Source organism: Macaca thibetana, chromosome 5, assembly GCF_024542745.1.
Source record: "Macaca thibetana thibetana isolate TM-01 chromosome 5, ASM2454274v1, whole genome shotgun sequence".
Classification (NCBI taxonomy): domain Eukaryota; kingdom Metazoa; phylum Chordata; class Mammalia; order Primates; family Cercopithecidae; genus Macaca; species Macaca thibetana.
This window is the reverse complement of record NC_065582.1, coordinates 160,496,834-160,511,773: the sequence shown is the minus strand read 5'-3', so window position 1 is coordinate 160,511,773 and position 14,940 is coordinate 160,496,834. Positions and strand designations below refer to the sequence as shown.

Here is a 14,940-nt window from a genome sequence, read left to right as displayed (position 1 = left end):
GAGGAAGATTTTGTACTTTTCAGAAGTCAATTTCAGTAAGTTTTACAGTTGATAATTTTTGTAGTTGGTTTTATCAGCTATCCATTGGAATTGTTTTTCTTATTATTACTTAAACTATCTGGCCATCTGAATTGTAGGTACTACATAAACAAACAGGGTTTTGCTGCTATTAAAACTTTACTTTTCTTTCACAGAACTATTGCACAGCCAAAACATTGTACATATCTGATTCAGACAAGCGGAAGCACTTCATGTTGTCTGTAAAGATGTTCTATGGCAACAGTGATGACATTGGTGTGTTCCTCAGCAAGCGGATAAAAGTCATCTCCAAACCTTCCAAAAAGAAGCAGTCATTGAAAAATGCTGACTGTATGTATGCTTTTTTTATTTGTCCCCAATTTCTACCATGAATTAATAAGACAGACTCTTTGTTAAATTAAAAATGGCCTTTTCAATAGCCAATTAATTCTTTACTAATATTTTTGTGGCCCTGTTTATTGTCTCTCTTTTTTTAATCGTAAATCGACAGTATGTGGTCTAATGAAGCAGTTCTTAACCAGAGTTGGTTCCTTAGTGCTCCCAGGACATTTTGGAGAAATGGGAGGTTTTCTCCTTCTGTTGTTATGGTGACTGGAGGGGGTGATGTTGTTGGCTTTGGGTATCTTGAGCCTATGATGCTCAATTGAATGTCCTGCAGTGTCCAAGGTAGTTCCAATTCCACAAAGAATTGATCTACCCACAGTGTCAAAAAGCACCCCTTTGAAAAACACTACTAATTAAATGGGCTTTTTGGCAGGCCTTCCTGAGAATCTAAACAAAATTTTTAATGTGGTTACTCTGGCAGAGACTGCTGTCTCATCAGCCTATTTTTAGACTACCAGAGAAGTATACTGTCTGTGTGAACTATAAATTTAACCTTCACACCCATTTTTCTTTTTTTAGCTTTTTATTATGGAGACTTTTTTTTTTTTTTTGAGACAGACTCTCACTGTGTCGCCCAGGCTGGAGTGCAGTGGCAGGATCTCAGCTCACTGCAACCTCCACCTCCCAGGTTCAACCAATCCTCCCTGCCTCAGCCTCCTGAGTAGCTGGGATTACAGGTGCCCACCATCATGCCCAACTGATTTTGTATTTTTTAGTAGAGATGAGGTTTCACCATGTTGGCCAGGCTGGTCTTGAACTCCTGACCTCAGGTGATCCACCCACCTCAGCCTCCCAAAGTGTTGGCATTATAGGCGTGAGCTACCACCCCTGGCTGAGACTTTCAAATTTATATAAAAGGGAGAAACCAGCTACCCAGCCTCAACAGGTTTTATCATTCTGTTTCATTATCTCCATCACCACCAACACCTCTTTGTCTTCTAATTGCTGAAGTATTTTAATGTAAATCTTACCCTATCCTTTCAACCAAAATTTCTGCAATAATGACTAATACATGCCTTTTTTTTTTTTGAAACATCGTTATACCTAACAGTTGACAGCAGCTCTTCAGTGTCATCTAATATCCTATTTCATGTACAGATTTATCAGATTGACCCAGAATGTCTTTTTATAGTTTTTTTGCTTTGTTTTGTTTTACAGTGGTTTGTTCAAACACGGGTTCAGACAAGGTCTACACATTTTAGTCTGTAATAGTTTCTTCTCACCCTGTCACACCTTTGTTTTCCTTCTGTGTCATTTATTTGTTGAAGAAACTGGATCATTTTTCTGTTGTGGAATTCCATATTCTGGGTTTGCCTGATTACATGTTTCTCTGTCTCTCTCATTTTCCATGAACTGGTGGTTAGACATAAAGACTTTCAGAACTAGTTGGTAAAATATACATTCATTTCCTTTGGAAGTCATAATATTTGATTATCCCCTTTTTTTTCATGTTAGGATTGATTATAGTAGTTCAGCTGTCGTTAGTCTATTCTACCCATAAAGTTCCTCAGCAAACTTTAACCTAATGGTTTTAATAGCCATTGATGATGTTTAAATCCATTTCATTAAATGCTGCAAAGAGGTAATATTCTAATTTTTTAAATTCATAACTTCTGCATTTGTTAGCTGGAGTTTTTTCTACAAAGAGGAACTTTGCCGTATCAGCTATTTGCTTCAATTGTAGTATGTAATGAAAAGGTAGGATTAGTTGCTTGTTTACTCATTTGCAGAACAATGATAACATTCCTTGAAAGAGACCAGTGGGGTCTTAGAGTTTTTGTTTTGTTTGCTTTCTTTTCATTTTGTTTTATTATGAGCTCATGGGTTTTTTTTTTTTTTTGGATTGGTTATATTTTAGTCCACTCAGTCCACTAATATCACTTAGTTTTTATTATGGAAAAATTTCAAACACACTCAAGTAGACAGAGTTGCATCATAAAATGAAACCTCTTATGTTCATTCTCTAACTTCAACAGTGATCTTAAATTCAACCAACTTTATCTTCATCTATACCTGTACTCCAGGCCCACTTTCTTCTGCCCCTATTTTAGTTTGATGGATATCCAATCAATGTTCAAATGTAAAATGGTCTAAAGTGTTATTTTAAAAATCAGAGTGCTTGAATCAAAATTCAAATCTACCACATAGTACAGTTTATACTGTGACATGTCCTTGAGTATAATCTATGAACAACCCCCCACCCTCCCCGCCCCGCGCTACACACACACCAACTCTTGCAATTTATTTAAGTAAGTTGAGACATTTGGCCACTAGAGATTTCCACATACTGGATTTTGCTAATTTCATTTATTTGGTGTAGTTTAATGTATTTTCTGTAAATTGGCAGAGTCAAAAAGAAATAGAGCGTGGGCACTAGTTGGAAAGACAGATTTCATTCAGTACTATTGCAACAGGGGAAAATATAACCAAGTTCCATTTCAGAATACAACAAAGACAAGTGGGGATGAAGCAGAGTGAGAGGGTCAATGGATGGAAACTTACTAAAAGGAGACATCAAAGGTAGAAGGTTTCTTTCTGACCAGACTTAGGATTTGTGCTAAAGGCAGGCCAAGATGATCATAGATCCAGAGTGGGGGATAATTTAGGAGGATTCTTGCTACAGCTGAGCTAAACAGACTGATGACAGGGCTCAAGGACGAATACTAGTTGAATGCTCGGAGCAGCCTGCTTAAAAGTTTGGTCAAGGAGAGAATCTTTAGTCTAGAATCGTGATCAGATTTAAGTTTGTTGTCCTTTGTTTCTTGTTTTCTTGCTGGAAAGCAAGACCTACTTCAAAGGTGGTGGTGTGTTCTCCTGTACTAGGAGGTATATTATGTTTGTATTCAGGCTATTTGCATTTCAAATTGCATGGTTTTATATAACTGCTTTAACTTTGTGTTTGTACTGAATATTAGTTTCTTGATGACAGAGAACATATTTCACTTTCAGAATATTTTTCTGCTTACATAGATTTATTTTCAAGAAATTTCATACGGTACTTTAAGGTATTTAGAAGAAAGTAGAATTTTCTAAAATCACAGTATGCAGAGGCATTTACCATCAACTCTGATAAACATCCTTCTAGTCCCTTTTCTATGCATGTATTCTGTGTAATTGGATGAAAACTCATATTAAAAATGTATACATTTGCCTAGTGGAACCACAGCGTACAGAGTATTTTATAGTCTGCTTTTCCATTCAGTGATATTCCAGGAAAATATTTTCTTACAAGTATATTTAGATACACATCCTTTAAATAGGTCATCATTTAAATTTCTACGGTCTAACATTCATTATTTTTAAAGTAAGTTTTTCTGTAATAATCAGCACCACATTAAACATACTGTGTAGCTTTCACTTTAAAATTATTTTTATGGACATTTGATATCATTAGCTTGACATTATTAGTAACAGTTAACTTGACTTCTTTTTTTGGTGTCATCTGTACTGTCTTGGAAAGTGAAAATATTTGTCAAACTGTTAAATGATAAGAAAGAATAATTATACACTGCCAAGCAGAATTTCCTCTTTTGCTCCCTCCCCACCTTTTGCTCCAATCACATAAATAAGAGCTCTTTTTTCTTTGCAGTATGCATTGCCTCAGGAACAAAGGTGGCTCTGTTTAATCGACTACGATCCCAGACAGTTAGTACCAGATACTTGCATGTAGAAGGAGGTAATTTTCATGCCAGTTCACAGCAGTGGGGAGCATTTTTTATTCATCTCTGTGAGTATAAAAATGTGCAATGAATGTTTTTAGTGTGAAATCATTAAATTCTTTTGATGAGATATATGGATATATTAAGTTTTGTCATTTGCCTAATCATAAAATGAATTCAAAAAGGTAACAATTTGATTTCTTTTTCCACCTACTGTAGTGGATGATGATGAATCAGAAGGAGAAGAATTCACAGTCCGAGATGGCTACATCCATTATGGACAAACAGTCAAACTTGTGTGCTCAGTTACTGGCATGGCACTACCAAGATTGGTATGGCTCTACTTTTGCTTTAGTGATAATGTGAAGTAAAAATTAATTCTTTAAACAGGAAAGTCACAACATTCAAATGGAAAAACATACCTCAATTTTATGCTTTTTAATTTTAAAAGATGTGTTAGTAATCAGAGCTGTTTATAATTGACAGTTATACTGTACCTTATTTCAGAAATGCTTTAAGGTAATTAGCCAGTTTTTACAAGTACATTCTTAATGATTTTTTCTTAAATGATTTCCAATATATTTTGGTGGCAATTTCCTTTTTAGCTGTTTATCTGAAGATGTTCAGTAGAGGGCACTATAAATTACATTTGTTTTCTTTACTAATTCAGATAATGTATTCATTTTTTTGTGGTACCTGCCATATCCCAATGTAGGACCAAGTTTTCATAAAGAAGAAATTCTTATTTCTTTTAAAATATAAGCATAATTTTTGTTAGCTTACTGTCTCACAAGAAGATAGATTTATTAAAACTTAAATAAAATTGGTGTTTCTAACTTTGGGAGAGGGGCTGGGATTTAGGGCTTTTGTTCAATAGAAGACATTGAAACTCAGCCACGCATGGTGGCTCATACCTGCAATCCCAGCACTTCAACAGGTGAAGGCAGGAGAAGGAGAGGTGAGTACCCTGGCATCACTTGAGCTCAGGAGTTCGAGACTAGCCCTGGCAACATGGTCAGACCTTGTCTTTACCCCACGCCGCCCCCCCACCCCAAAAAAAAAATTTAGCCAGGCGTGGTGGTGCACACCTGTAGTCTCAAGCGGAAGTGGGAGGATCACTTGAGCTTGGGAGGTCCTGGCTACAGTGAGCAGTGATCGTACCACTGGACTTTAGCCTGGGCAACAGAGTGAGATCCTATCTCAACAACCACTAAAAAGGAGATCTTAAACTGTAAAAACTGCTTTTGTTTGTTAAATGAAAACAAAAGTGCTCTATAGTGCCACCCCCTCCCAATTTTCCCTCTCCTTTTCTGAAACAATACAATTTATTTATATTCAAGATGAAGGGGATTTATGAGTAAGTTTCATTCAAGGTCAAACTGAAGAGGTTGGGTGAGTAGAAGAACATTTAGTATTAATGTTCCTAAACATGCCTTCTATTTATCTTTTTGGTGCAATATTCCACTGGCTTTTATTTTCTGGGGCCATTTCAGCAGAGGCCGGGTTGATCTACAATTTTCTAAGCCAGTGATTCATTTCTGTGTTACTGTTTTTTTTTTGCCCTGTGTCATGATTGTACAAGGTGATTTTATTTCCCATGTCAATGCAGTCAGCTAAAGACATGAAGTATAGTAATAGTAATCTGTAAAGCTTTGCAGTTGAGACAAATTGTAATAAAAAGGGTAACATTAGGGAATGAAGGGCATGAAAAACAGAGCAGGAGACAGAAGCAAGCATAAGATCTGAATCAGCATTTATTCATTTTTTTCTCTTCTCATTCATTTTCTCTGTTCCAAGGATGATGTTTGTTTGCTTTAGTGTTAAGTGCTTGTACTGCAGAAGCACAATTTAGGAGGATGATTCTGATCCCCAATAATTTATAATACAAACCACTTAGAAGACAGACCCAAATTTAAAACAGTGTTTTCATTTATAGTTGTTTGTAAAGTACCAATAGTCTGCCTTACTTGAAAGTCGTCATTAATTGAAGTTTTTACACTCAAAACTGTATGGCTTTATATTAAAATGTTGCAATAAAACATTAACTTACTAGAAAAAGTTGCAGTACCATTATTAAGATGCTGATAAATAAATCTTTCTACGGGTTTCATGACTGAGGAATTCTGACATGCAAAGTCGAGTGCCTCTCCTCATGGAGTTTACATTTTGGTAGGGTGATAAGCCAAATACCCATGTAAAGGATTTATGTAGTGATGAGAAGACAAAACAAGATAATAAAAGGATAGAGAATTGGAAGAGCGCTTAGAGAGGTCAGGGAAGTCTTTTTGAAGGCGCAGTATTTGAAGAGACCAGAATGAAGTCAAAGAACTGCCAACTGAGGGAGGAGCATTTCAGGCAAACAGAACAAGTACAGAACTGAAGGCAGGGGATGTGTGATGACCAGTAAAGAAACCAATGGAGCTGGAGCGGAGGGAGGAGAGGTCAAGTGGCAAGAACTGAAGCTGTAAGATTAGTACTAGGCAAGATCTTGTAGGATCCCTCTCTGTATCTAGGGTTAGGACTTCATATTATCTCTCTATGTTAGAAGGCCACTGGAGGGTTTTAAACATAACGGCCCATTTTTGTTTAGAAGCATACGTCTGGCTGCTGGATGAAGAAGAGAGCATAGTGATGTGGCCGTGGAAGCAGAGAGACAGGTGCTTGGATTGTTGTCGTAATTGAGGCAGGAGTTGATAGTATCTTAGACCCAGGATCATAGTAGTAAGGTGTTGAGGGGTGACAGATTTGTTTGAAAGTGGACCTGACGGAATTTGCTGGGAGATTGGATGGTTGGATATGAGAGAAAGCAAGGCATTAAGGATAACTCAAGGTTTTTGGATTGAGTGAATGTTGGTGCCATTTATTGATCTAGATGAGTTGGGGAAGGATTAAGTTTAGGAGGAAATCAAAAAATCTATTTTTGATATGGTAAGCTTGAGATGCCTGTTAGACATCATAAGTGGAAATGTTGAATAGGTAGTTAAGTGTACATACAAGTTGAATGCAGGAGAGAAGATAAGTCTGGAGATAATTAATTTAGGAGTTGTCAACCTTTAAATTTTAAACAGTATAGATTATAAAGAGCGGAAAAGAGGGCTGAGAACTCGCCTCTGGGCATTCTAAAGGTCAGTTGGAGCAGGTGTGGTTCTGAAGGCAAAATGTGTTGAGAGCTTCTGAGAAAATGAACTAAAATGTGGACAGAAAAGTGTTATGAGATACATCTGTCTGGAAATCCTTGGTGGCTTTGAAAAGCAGTTGTAGTGGAGTCTTTGAGGTAAAAGGGGAGAGACTGTAGGGGATGAGACAGTGAGGAAGAGGCATTTCCGGAGAAGCAGGTAGTGAGAGGGGGGCTGGCATGTAGTCAGGGTTCTCTTTACTTTTGGTTTTGAGGTGAGCGGTAGTTATGTTTGTATGTTGTTGGAAGTGATGGATAGAAAAGGAAACTAAGAGTAAAAGTTCCGTGTCCAATCTTGCTCTTCATCGTCATCATCTCCTTAGCCATTAATTCTAGGTGTCAGGTGTCATATAGGGTTTGATAGTATTATCTTTCAGATATTCATGTGTTTTGTGGACTAGTTGGATTCTAAGATTTAGAGATCATTTGGACAGGCAGCCAGCCCTGGGATCAGGACATATTCTGGTCCTTCAGCTACTGAACTGGTAATTTTTAGCAATTTATCTGACCTTTCTAAGCCCATTTTGTAATCTATAAAATGAGTTTAATTTTGTTATGTTTTTAAATACGTAAGTTTTGGATAATGGATATAAGATGTTTGCACTGACAGTAGCCTTCTAGAGATTTTTCCGTTTGATGTTGGAATATTTGTCATTTTATGCATATTATTGGAAAATATCATCAGAACTTGCTATTCAAAATATGGTCTGTAGGCCAGCAGTATTAACATCGCCTGGGATTTTGTTAGAAATGCAGAATATCAGGCCCCACAAGGGTCCTGCTAGATCAGAACCTGTGTTTTTCACAAGAACCCCGGCTCATTTCAGTGCGCATTAATGTTTGAAAAGTACTGACCTAGAAAACAAGTGCCTGCCTGCCTGATTTTTTTTTTTTTTAAGATGTTCAGGGAAGAGGGTAACAATGTCTATATTCTGACCTGCTTGCAATCTAAAAGTGTTTTTTATTCCTAGTCTTTTTGTTTGTGAATGTTTTTATATATGTAGGCATATGACAAATAACTGATATTATTATACAGTATATAACTTCTATGTACTTTTGATGTTGTACACAAGGAAAATCCTTTCCATGTATTGATGACCTTTTATTTCTTAATTGTCAAATGTAGATAATTAGGAAAGTTGATAAGCAGACCGCATTATTGGATGCAGATGATCCTGTGTCACAACTCCATAAATGTGCATTTTACCTTAAGGATACAGAAAGAATGTACTTGTGCCTTTCTCAAGAAAGAATAATTCAATTTCAGGTATGTTTTTAAATTACTGGTGAAATCTAAAATATACGAACTGTGAGGTTAGCATCTTGCAAAAATATGAAATTTTCATTTGCTGTTAATTATATACAAATACATGAAGCTATACACAGATAGGGATCTCAGGTATGAGCATCCTTAACACACAATCCTCAGACATGCAAGCAATCCTTCCTCAAGGAAGAACTCAAAATTATGAAAATGTTCTCAGAGAAAGAGTTAACATCTAGTTCTAGGGTTCTTAATTGAAGAACAAAGAGCCCCTCAGGATATCCAAAAATAGATTTTCAGTGCTCATTGAATCTTCTGAAATTGTGTGCAAACATTGTATAGACGAAGCATTTTTCTGGGTGAAGGCTCAAAATCTCATCAGATTTACATCGTGGTTTCCCAAGATAGTAACGATGACATGCTTTAAAAGCTAATGTTTTACATTTACTCAGAAGGCTTTCATGAGGTTATGACATGAGCAGATGATTTAATAAGATAGTCACAGTTTCATGTGAAACTCCTTTCCAGAGAGATGGCCACACACACACTGATGGGCATGCTGAATCCCTGGTCTAGGTGTGTTAAGGAAGGGGTAGGTGCTTTGCCTTCCCATCTTGATTCCCTCCTATGGAACGTGCATAAGCTTCTAGCTGTTGCCTAAGCATGAGGACCCCCATTCTCTTTCTTAGGAGTTCCCGAAGAGTTTTAAACAGCCATTTACATCACAGATATTGATCTGCTATTAATGAAATTTCTACCTGCATTGGTGTACTCATGGTTGCTCTGAAAGTTATTATTATTTAATATGTCACTGAAATAGTTTGTATTATAAGAAAAACTGCTGTCTGTGGGGTTTCTGTATTAGTATTCTGTTTGTGTTTATGTAGAGATGGGCAAAGCACCATGCTTTAGAAAGTTTATAAGTTTTTACTGAATTCTCTTAACTCTTGTCTGAGGGTTACTTTGGTAAAATTTTCTTATACTCTTAATGCAAACTGTATAAAACTTAGTTTCTAAACTTCTTTCTTTATTAGGCCACTCCATGTCCAAAAGAACCAAATAAAGAGATGATAAATGATGGCGCTTCCTGGACAATCATTAGCACAGATAAGGCAGAGTATACATTTTACGAGGGAATGGGCCCTGTCCTTGCCCCAGTCACACCTGTGCCTGTCGTAGAGAGCCTTCAGGTGAGACTGCCTAGTCTAAGTTGGCCTTTAGCTCTTTGCAGCTACTCTCAGCTATGACTTGGCATCATTTCATTTCATGGGAGTTTTGATTTTTCTCCAATTGTGTGATTTGGGGATTTTTATATTCACCATTTGTTGATTTTTAAAAAAACAAAATAGGAGGAGCGTACTTGCCAGAAAATTTAAATTTAAATAAACTTGTGTGTTATCTTGAAATGTTTTTAGCTAGCTTTGTAATAAAAAACATTTTAATTGCCCTTTTTTTTTAAACAAATGGAAGTTGAATGAGAATCTAATTTGTGTACTTTAATGAAAAATGAAAAGTTTTCTCAGTGTTGTGATTTTCTATGAATTGCAGTTGAATGGCGGTGGGGACGTAGCAATGCTTGAACTTACAGGACAGAATTTCACTCCAAATTTACGAGTGTGGTTTGGGGATGTAGAAGCTGAAACTATGTACAGGTACTTGATAAAACTTTTTACATCATCCAGAGGTTGTGAGGGGTGTGGGTACAGGAGATTCTTTCCTGGCATTGATTGTAATGTATTAAACAACCTTGTCTTAAGTCTCATTTTTAACATGTACTTTGCTTTTTAAAGTGCTTTTAAGTAATTTATATTTCCTCCTCAGGTGTGGAGAGAGTATGCTCTGTGTCGTCCCAGACATTTCTGCATTCCGAGAAGGTTGGAGATGGGTCCGGCAACCAGTCCAGGTTCCAGTAACTTTGGTCCGAAATGATGGAATCATTTATTCCACCAGCCTTACCTTTACCTACACACCAGAACCAGGGCCGCGGCCACATTGCAGTGCAGCAGGAGCAATCCTTCGAGCCAATTCAAGCCAGGTGCCCCCTAATGAATCAAACACAAACAGCGAGGGAAGTTACACAAACGCCAGCACAAATTCAACCAGTGTCACATCATCTACAGCCACAGTGGTATCCTAACTACCGTCTTTTTGCTAGGACTTAAACTGACTTGAGTGTGGCAAAAAGTCAAAAAAGGAGAAAAAATGAACAATCTTTTGTGGTTTCTTGGGAACTTTTCATACCAGGTGATACTATTCAAAAACCCCGTTATCTCTCTGCAAGTGCTGATTTGAAATGCAGAAGCCACAGTTAAAAAAAAAAAAAAAAAAAGTCAAAATGTACAAACTATTGGAAATCAAGTTTTTCAGCTGTTTGGTTGGTTGGTTGGTTGGTTGGTTTTTGTTTGGTTTTGTTTAAATGGGCAAGAAGTAAATAATGTGGCTGGAATACAAGTTGAACAAACTAGAAGACACAAATCTAACACAGTTTTTATGGACCAAGGAACTTGTATATTGTATAAGCTTTAGTAAAAGGTACATTTTCACCATACCTTTTTTTATATCACGGTATTATAGTACACCTTGTTACCAAATAGGTTGTTCTCTTCCCCACTTACCTTTGAGCTTTTGCTCTAAAATACATTCAGGTTCCAAGCCTGACCATGCTTGTTTAATCTAATTGTCATACTCTTCCAGGTTTTTTTTTTGGTCTAGGCTGGAACTTTTTTCTTTTATTTTCAGCTGAAGTCTTATGACTTTTCGTGAGTCAAAATTGTTTGGATTTCAGCAAGTCAAATCTTGTAAAGGCCTATGTATTTTTTTTTAAGATTATATGAAGTCTGTGCAAAAGCTTTAAAAAAAAATGCCTCTGCCTTGCCTGCAATACATGCAATGTATGTTAACTTAGTCTCTCTTCTCAGACACTGTTGGTAGTAATTTCTGTGTGTTCCTTTTTTTTTTTTTTTTTTAAATGGACTTATAGTGGTTATCCAAGAGGTTCTAACATTCACATGCAATTTGGTGTGGCCATTTAGCCATTAATGAGTTAATGGCACAGAACATGTTGATATTTGAAGTGTTTTCTCCCCTTTTCCCATAACGTAAATACATAATGTGTGTTCCAGGATTTGTTCAGGTTTTTCCCCCCTCCTAATCTTGTACATAACTTGTATTATGTGTAAGTTAAACATTTTATTTTGAACTTGGAATGTTCCTAGTGATTTCATTCAGCAGGGTATTTTCTGCCTTGTTGGCAAGTGACAAAAAATATGGGAAGTATTTGCTACCAGTTGGTAGATGGTGCCCTTATGGTAGAATGAGGAAAATGTCAGCAAAAGCATGTTTTATTATCTTTACTTTTTTGGGGGGGGTTGAAGGGGGTAGCTAGCCAGAACATCATTGTAATCTTAAAACATAAGATGCTTCTATTAGATGATCAACTAAAATAGCTGGAAGACAGTACTTTAGAAACAGATAGTTGTAAGATTATAAAATGCAAATGTAACTTATGTTTTCATTTTTTTCTCTGCCTTTTTGTTTGTTTTCTCTTTTCCAGTACTGAGCATCTCCACAAACATCTCCTAACTCAGAAAATGTTTCTTTTCTTTTCAGTTGAGATTTGGTTGCATTCAGGGTTGTATGTTGGCCTTGCATGCTAAACCCGCCAGTTTTACCTTGCTTTCATTCCTGAACTTTGGTTATGCTTTTGTTTGGTTTCTTCGAAATTGCAGCAGACTCATTGGGCTACATTTAGTACAGGAATCACATATGTAATGTTATACGACACAGTCTAGTAATACAATCATCCCTCTTAGAGTAAAAACTACCTCTAGATTGTGGTAAGCTTTTACTGTCCCATAAAACAGGAGCCACAGTACCTTATGAATGCAAAACTGTAACTTCCTACAGTGTTTCCCTACAGAACATTGTCTTTCTGGTGTCCTGGGCTGTTTTGAAAAAGTTTCCATTAATAGACTTTTTAGAAATTATTATTAGTAGCATTTTTTTTTTCAGCTTCGCTGTCTTCATCACTCACTCTATGCTCAGACTATGCCACTGTAAATATTCTTCCTAACATCTTTAAATCGCCTTTTCCTCAGTTTTCAAGGGGAAAGTCATTTGTAAAGCACGTTAGGTGATTAAATCAGTTATTGCAGTTTTCTCTTACTGCAAGCCTTTTTAATCACCCCCAGGCTGCATTTTATTCTGTATCGCCTTTTTTCTTCAAATCTGCTCCAGTCACTCACATCTCTCTTATAAGCTAATCCTGCCTCACACCTTAAATCTGTTTCAGTGATCAAGGGCAGAACTCATTGTGGCCTTATCTTTCTTTGTTGTAACTGTTCACCGTCTCTTTCTTACAGACCGCTTATTTCTGAGTAATAGTTACTCCTCTCTGTGGAGTCATGGCAGGAGTCATTACACAGTGCTTTTGTTCAGAGCATGGACATGTTCCTAGTGCTGCTTTGCTTTAACGGCCACAAGTTTCCTCCACTTCCTAGGTTTGGTATTTAGTTAAGGAATCATATTAAATTAACCAATAACAAAAGAGAAACTTTTGAAGAACAAACTATTCCTTACCCATTTTTGTAGCTCAAAAATAATTTTTCAAGTTCATGACTTTGTTAAAATGAACTTGTGCTTTTTAAACAAATGTTTGTTTTATTTTTATTGTTTCTTTCCATAAGATAATTGAAATATTATACTGTAAACCCTTTTCTCTCTCTCTCTCTCTCTCTTTTTTTGAAAAGTCCAAGAATCTACTTTTACAGGCATTTTTCCCCACCTATTTTTGGCCATTCTTATACCACAGACTAAAAAGTGAAACGATTTGTCCATTGTAGCTTTTTGTTTATCAGTGGTTTTTTTGTCAGCTGCTTAAATTTTTTCTTTCATGGTTTTGTGAATCATTTTCAGTATGATAATTTATAGGAACCTTGTCCTCTGGTTATAGTAGACTGTGTCCCCTCCTCCAGTAATGGCATTATTAGACATGCTGATCATTTACCCGCAGAAAGACTCTCTTCTTAGAATGGTGAGTGCTTCAGTTATAGTATGTTTGAATTTTTAAAAATTCTGTTTTAGAAATGTATCTTATGCTTTCATGACTTTATGCAATTTCTAAACATACACATAGAAGCTGAGTCTCTGATCCAATATGTTTTTATTTGTTCCATTTAATTTATCACATAGATTGAGAAGGCAAGCTAAAAGCTTTAAAAATGCCCTTTATATTTTGAGTGATTTCAGAGTTGAACACTAGTATGCTATCTAAATTTGCTGCTCATTTCTTTAAACTGTGGCAATTAAAGGCATCCTTATACATGACTTAATCGTGAAATGTTTGTCACTTTTACTGCACAGACTTATCTGCAATCATAACTGGTTAGTTCTTTTTGTTTTGTTGTTTTTAATGAAACTGGTACCATCTGTGCTTTCACAAAAAACTTCCAATGCCGTTTTTGAGAACTAACCTAACTAGTCATGCTAACCAGAAAATCCACTGGGGAGGAGGTTCCTTTTGAAACAAAATGCTGTTCAGTTAGTAACCAAGTTACTTTGATTTCAAAAGCAGCTGTGTTTCTGATGAGTACTGAACAAATGTGTGTAATTTTCTGTGCCAGACTTACACTTTGTTTTCAAGCACTGCAATGTGGGATGGATGATTAGAAACAATAATATATTAGGGTTTCTGTTTAACCCTTTCAGGACTGAACTGTATCTCCTTTTGTTAATTTCCCCGTGTCGTGATAAATGTTTGCCAGCATTCAGTACTGTGTTGGTCCAGATGTAGGTTTATATGCTCATTTTTAGCTTATTTCTTGTACCTTGCAGCATGCTCTACGCATTCAGTCCTTAAGGGGTTTATCTTACAAACTGTGCGCCTGTAAGGTTTATTAGCAATAAGATAGAAAATCGAGCAAGTTTATACCATAATTTTGTAGAAAAAAAAGAATCTGCTCAGTTCCATATTTCATCCATGAAAAACTTGCAATATGAGCAGTTTCAAGGAATAAATAAAAAGGAAATGTAAACCATTGTAAAAGTCTTCTGTCGAATGTGCCTGATGCATGTATTATCGTCTTTGATTTCAGAATACTTCATAAAGATAAAATTAAATTCTATATTATAGTTGGTGTATTTACAATCTTACCATGTATATCACATCAAAGTGATAGCTCTACTAATTTAATTTCCATGTCAATGTTTTTAACTATGTAGTGCTTTAAAGAGATTTTTTTTCCCCCATGTAAATGGTGAAATGGGCTTTGTCACTCAAGGGGCATCTCTCGAATCAGAATCATTTAAAGCTGATTTCAACAAAATTGGAGAATATTATTTAGCAATAACTTGCTTTTCCAATATAAGATGGTCATTTTGTCTGGTATAGGAAGGAACACATAATAGTTTGTCTTTCGGGG

General features: G+C 36.3%; 1 protein-coding gene across 5 annotated transcripts in view; it reads left to right on the top strand.

Moving 5' to 3' along the window:
• RBPJ (recombination signal binding protein for immunoglobulin kappa J region) overlaps window positions 1-14,564 on the top strand; it is a 270,190-nt gene extending 255,626 nt beyond the window's left edge. For all 5 annotated transcript variants that reach the window (XM_050790709.1, XM_050790704.1, XM_050790705.1 and 2 more), the window contains 7 exons: window positions 195-369; window positions 4,013-4,150; window positions 4,302-4,414; window positions 8,384-8,524; window positions 9,556-9,711; window positions 10,070-10,173; window positions 10,343-14,564. In XM_050790709.1, coding sequence (XP_050646666.1) covers window positions 195-369; window positions 4,013-4,150; window positions 4,302-4,414; window positions 8,384-8,524; window positions 9,556-9,711; window positions 10,070-10,173; window positions 10,343-10,658 — 1,143 coding nt within the window. In that variant the 3' untranslated portion in view covers window positions 10,659-14,564. The remainder of the gene's footprint in view (window positions 1-194; window positions 370-4,012; window positions 4,151-4,301; window positions 4,415-8,383; window positions 8,525-9,555; window positions 9,712-10,069; window positions 10,174-10,342) is intronic.
• The last annotated feature ends 376 nt before the right edge of the window (window positions 14,565-14,940 follow it).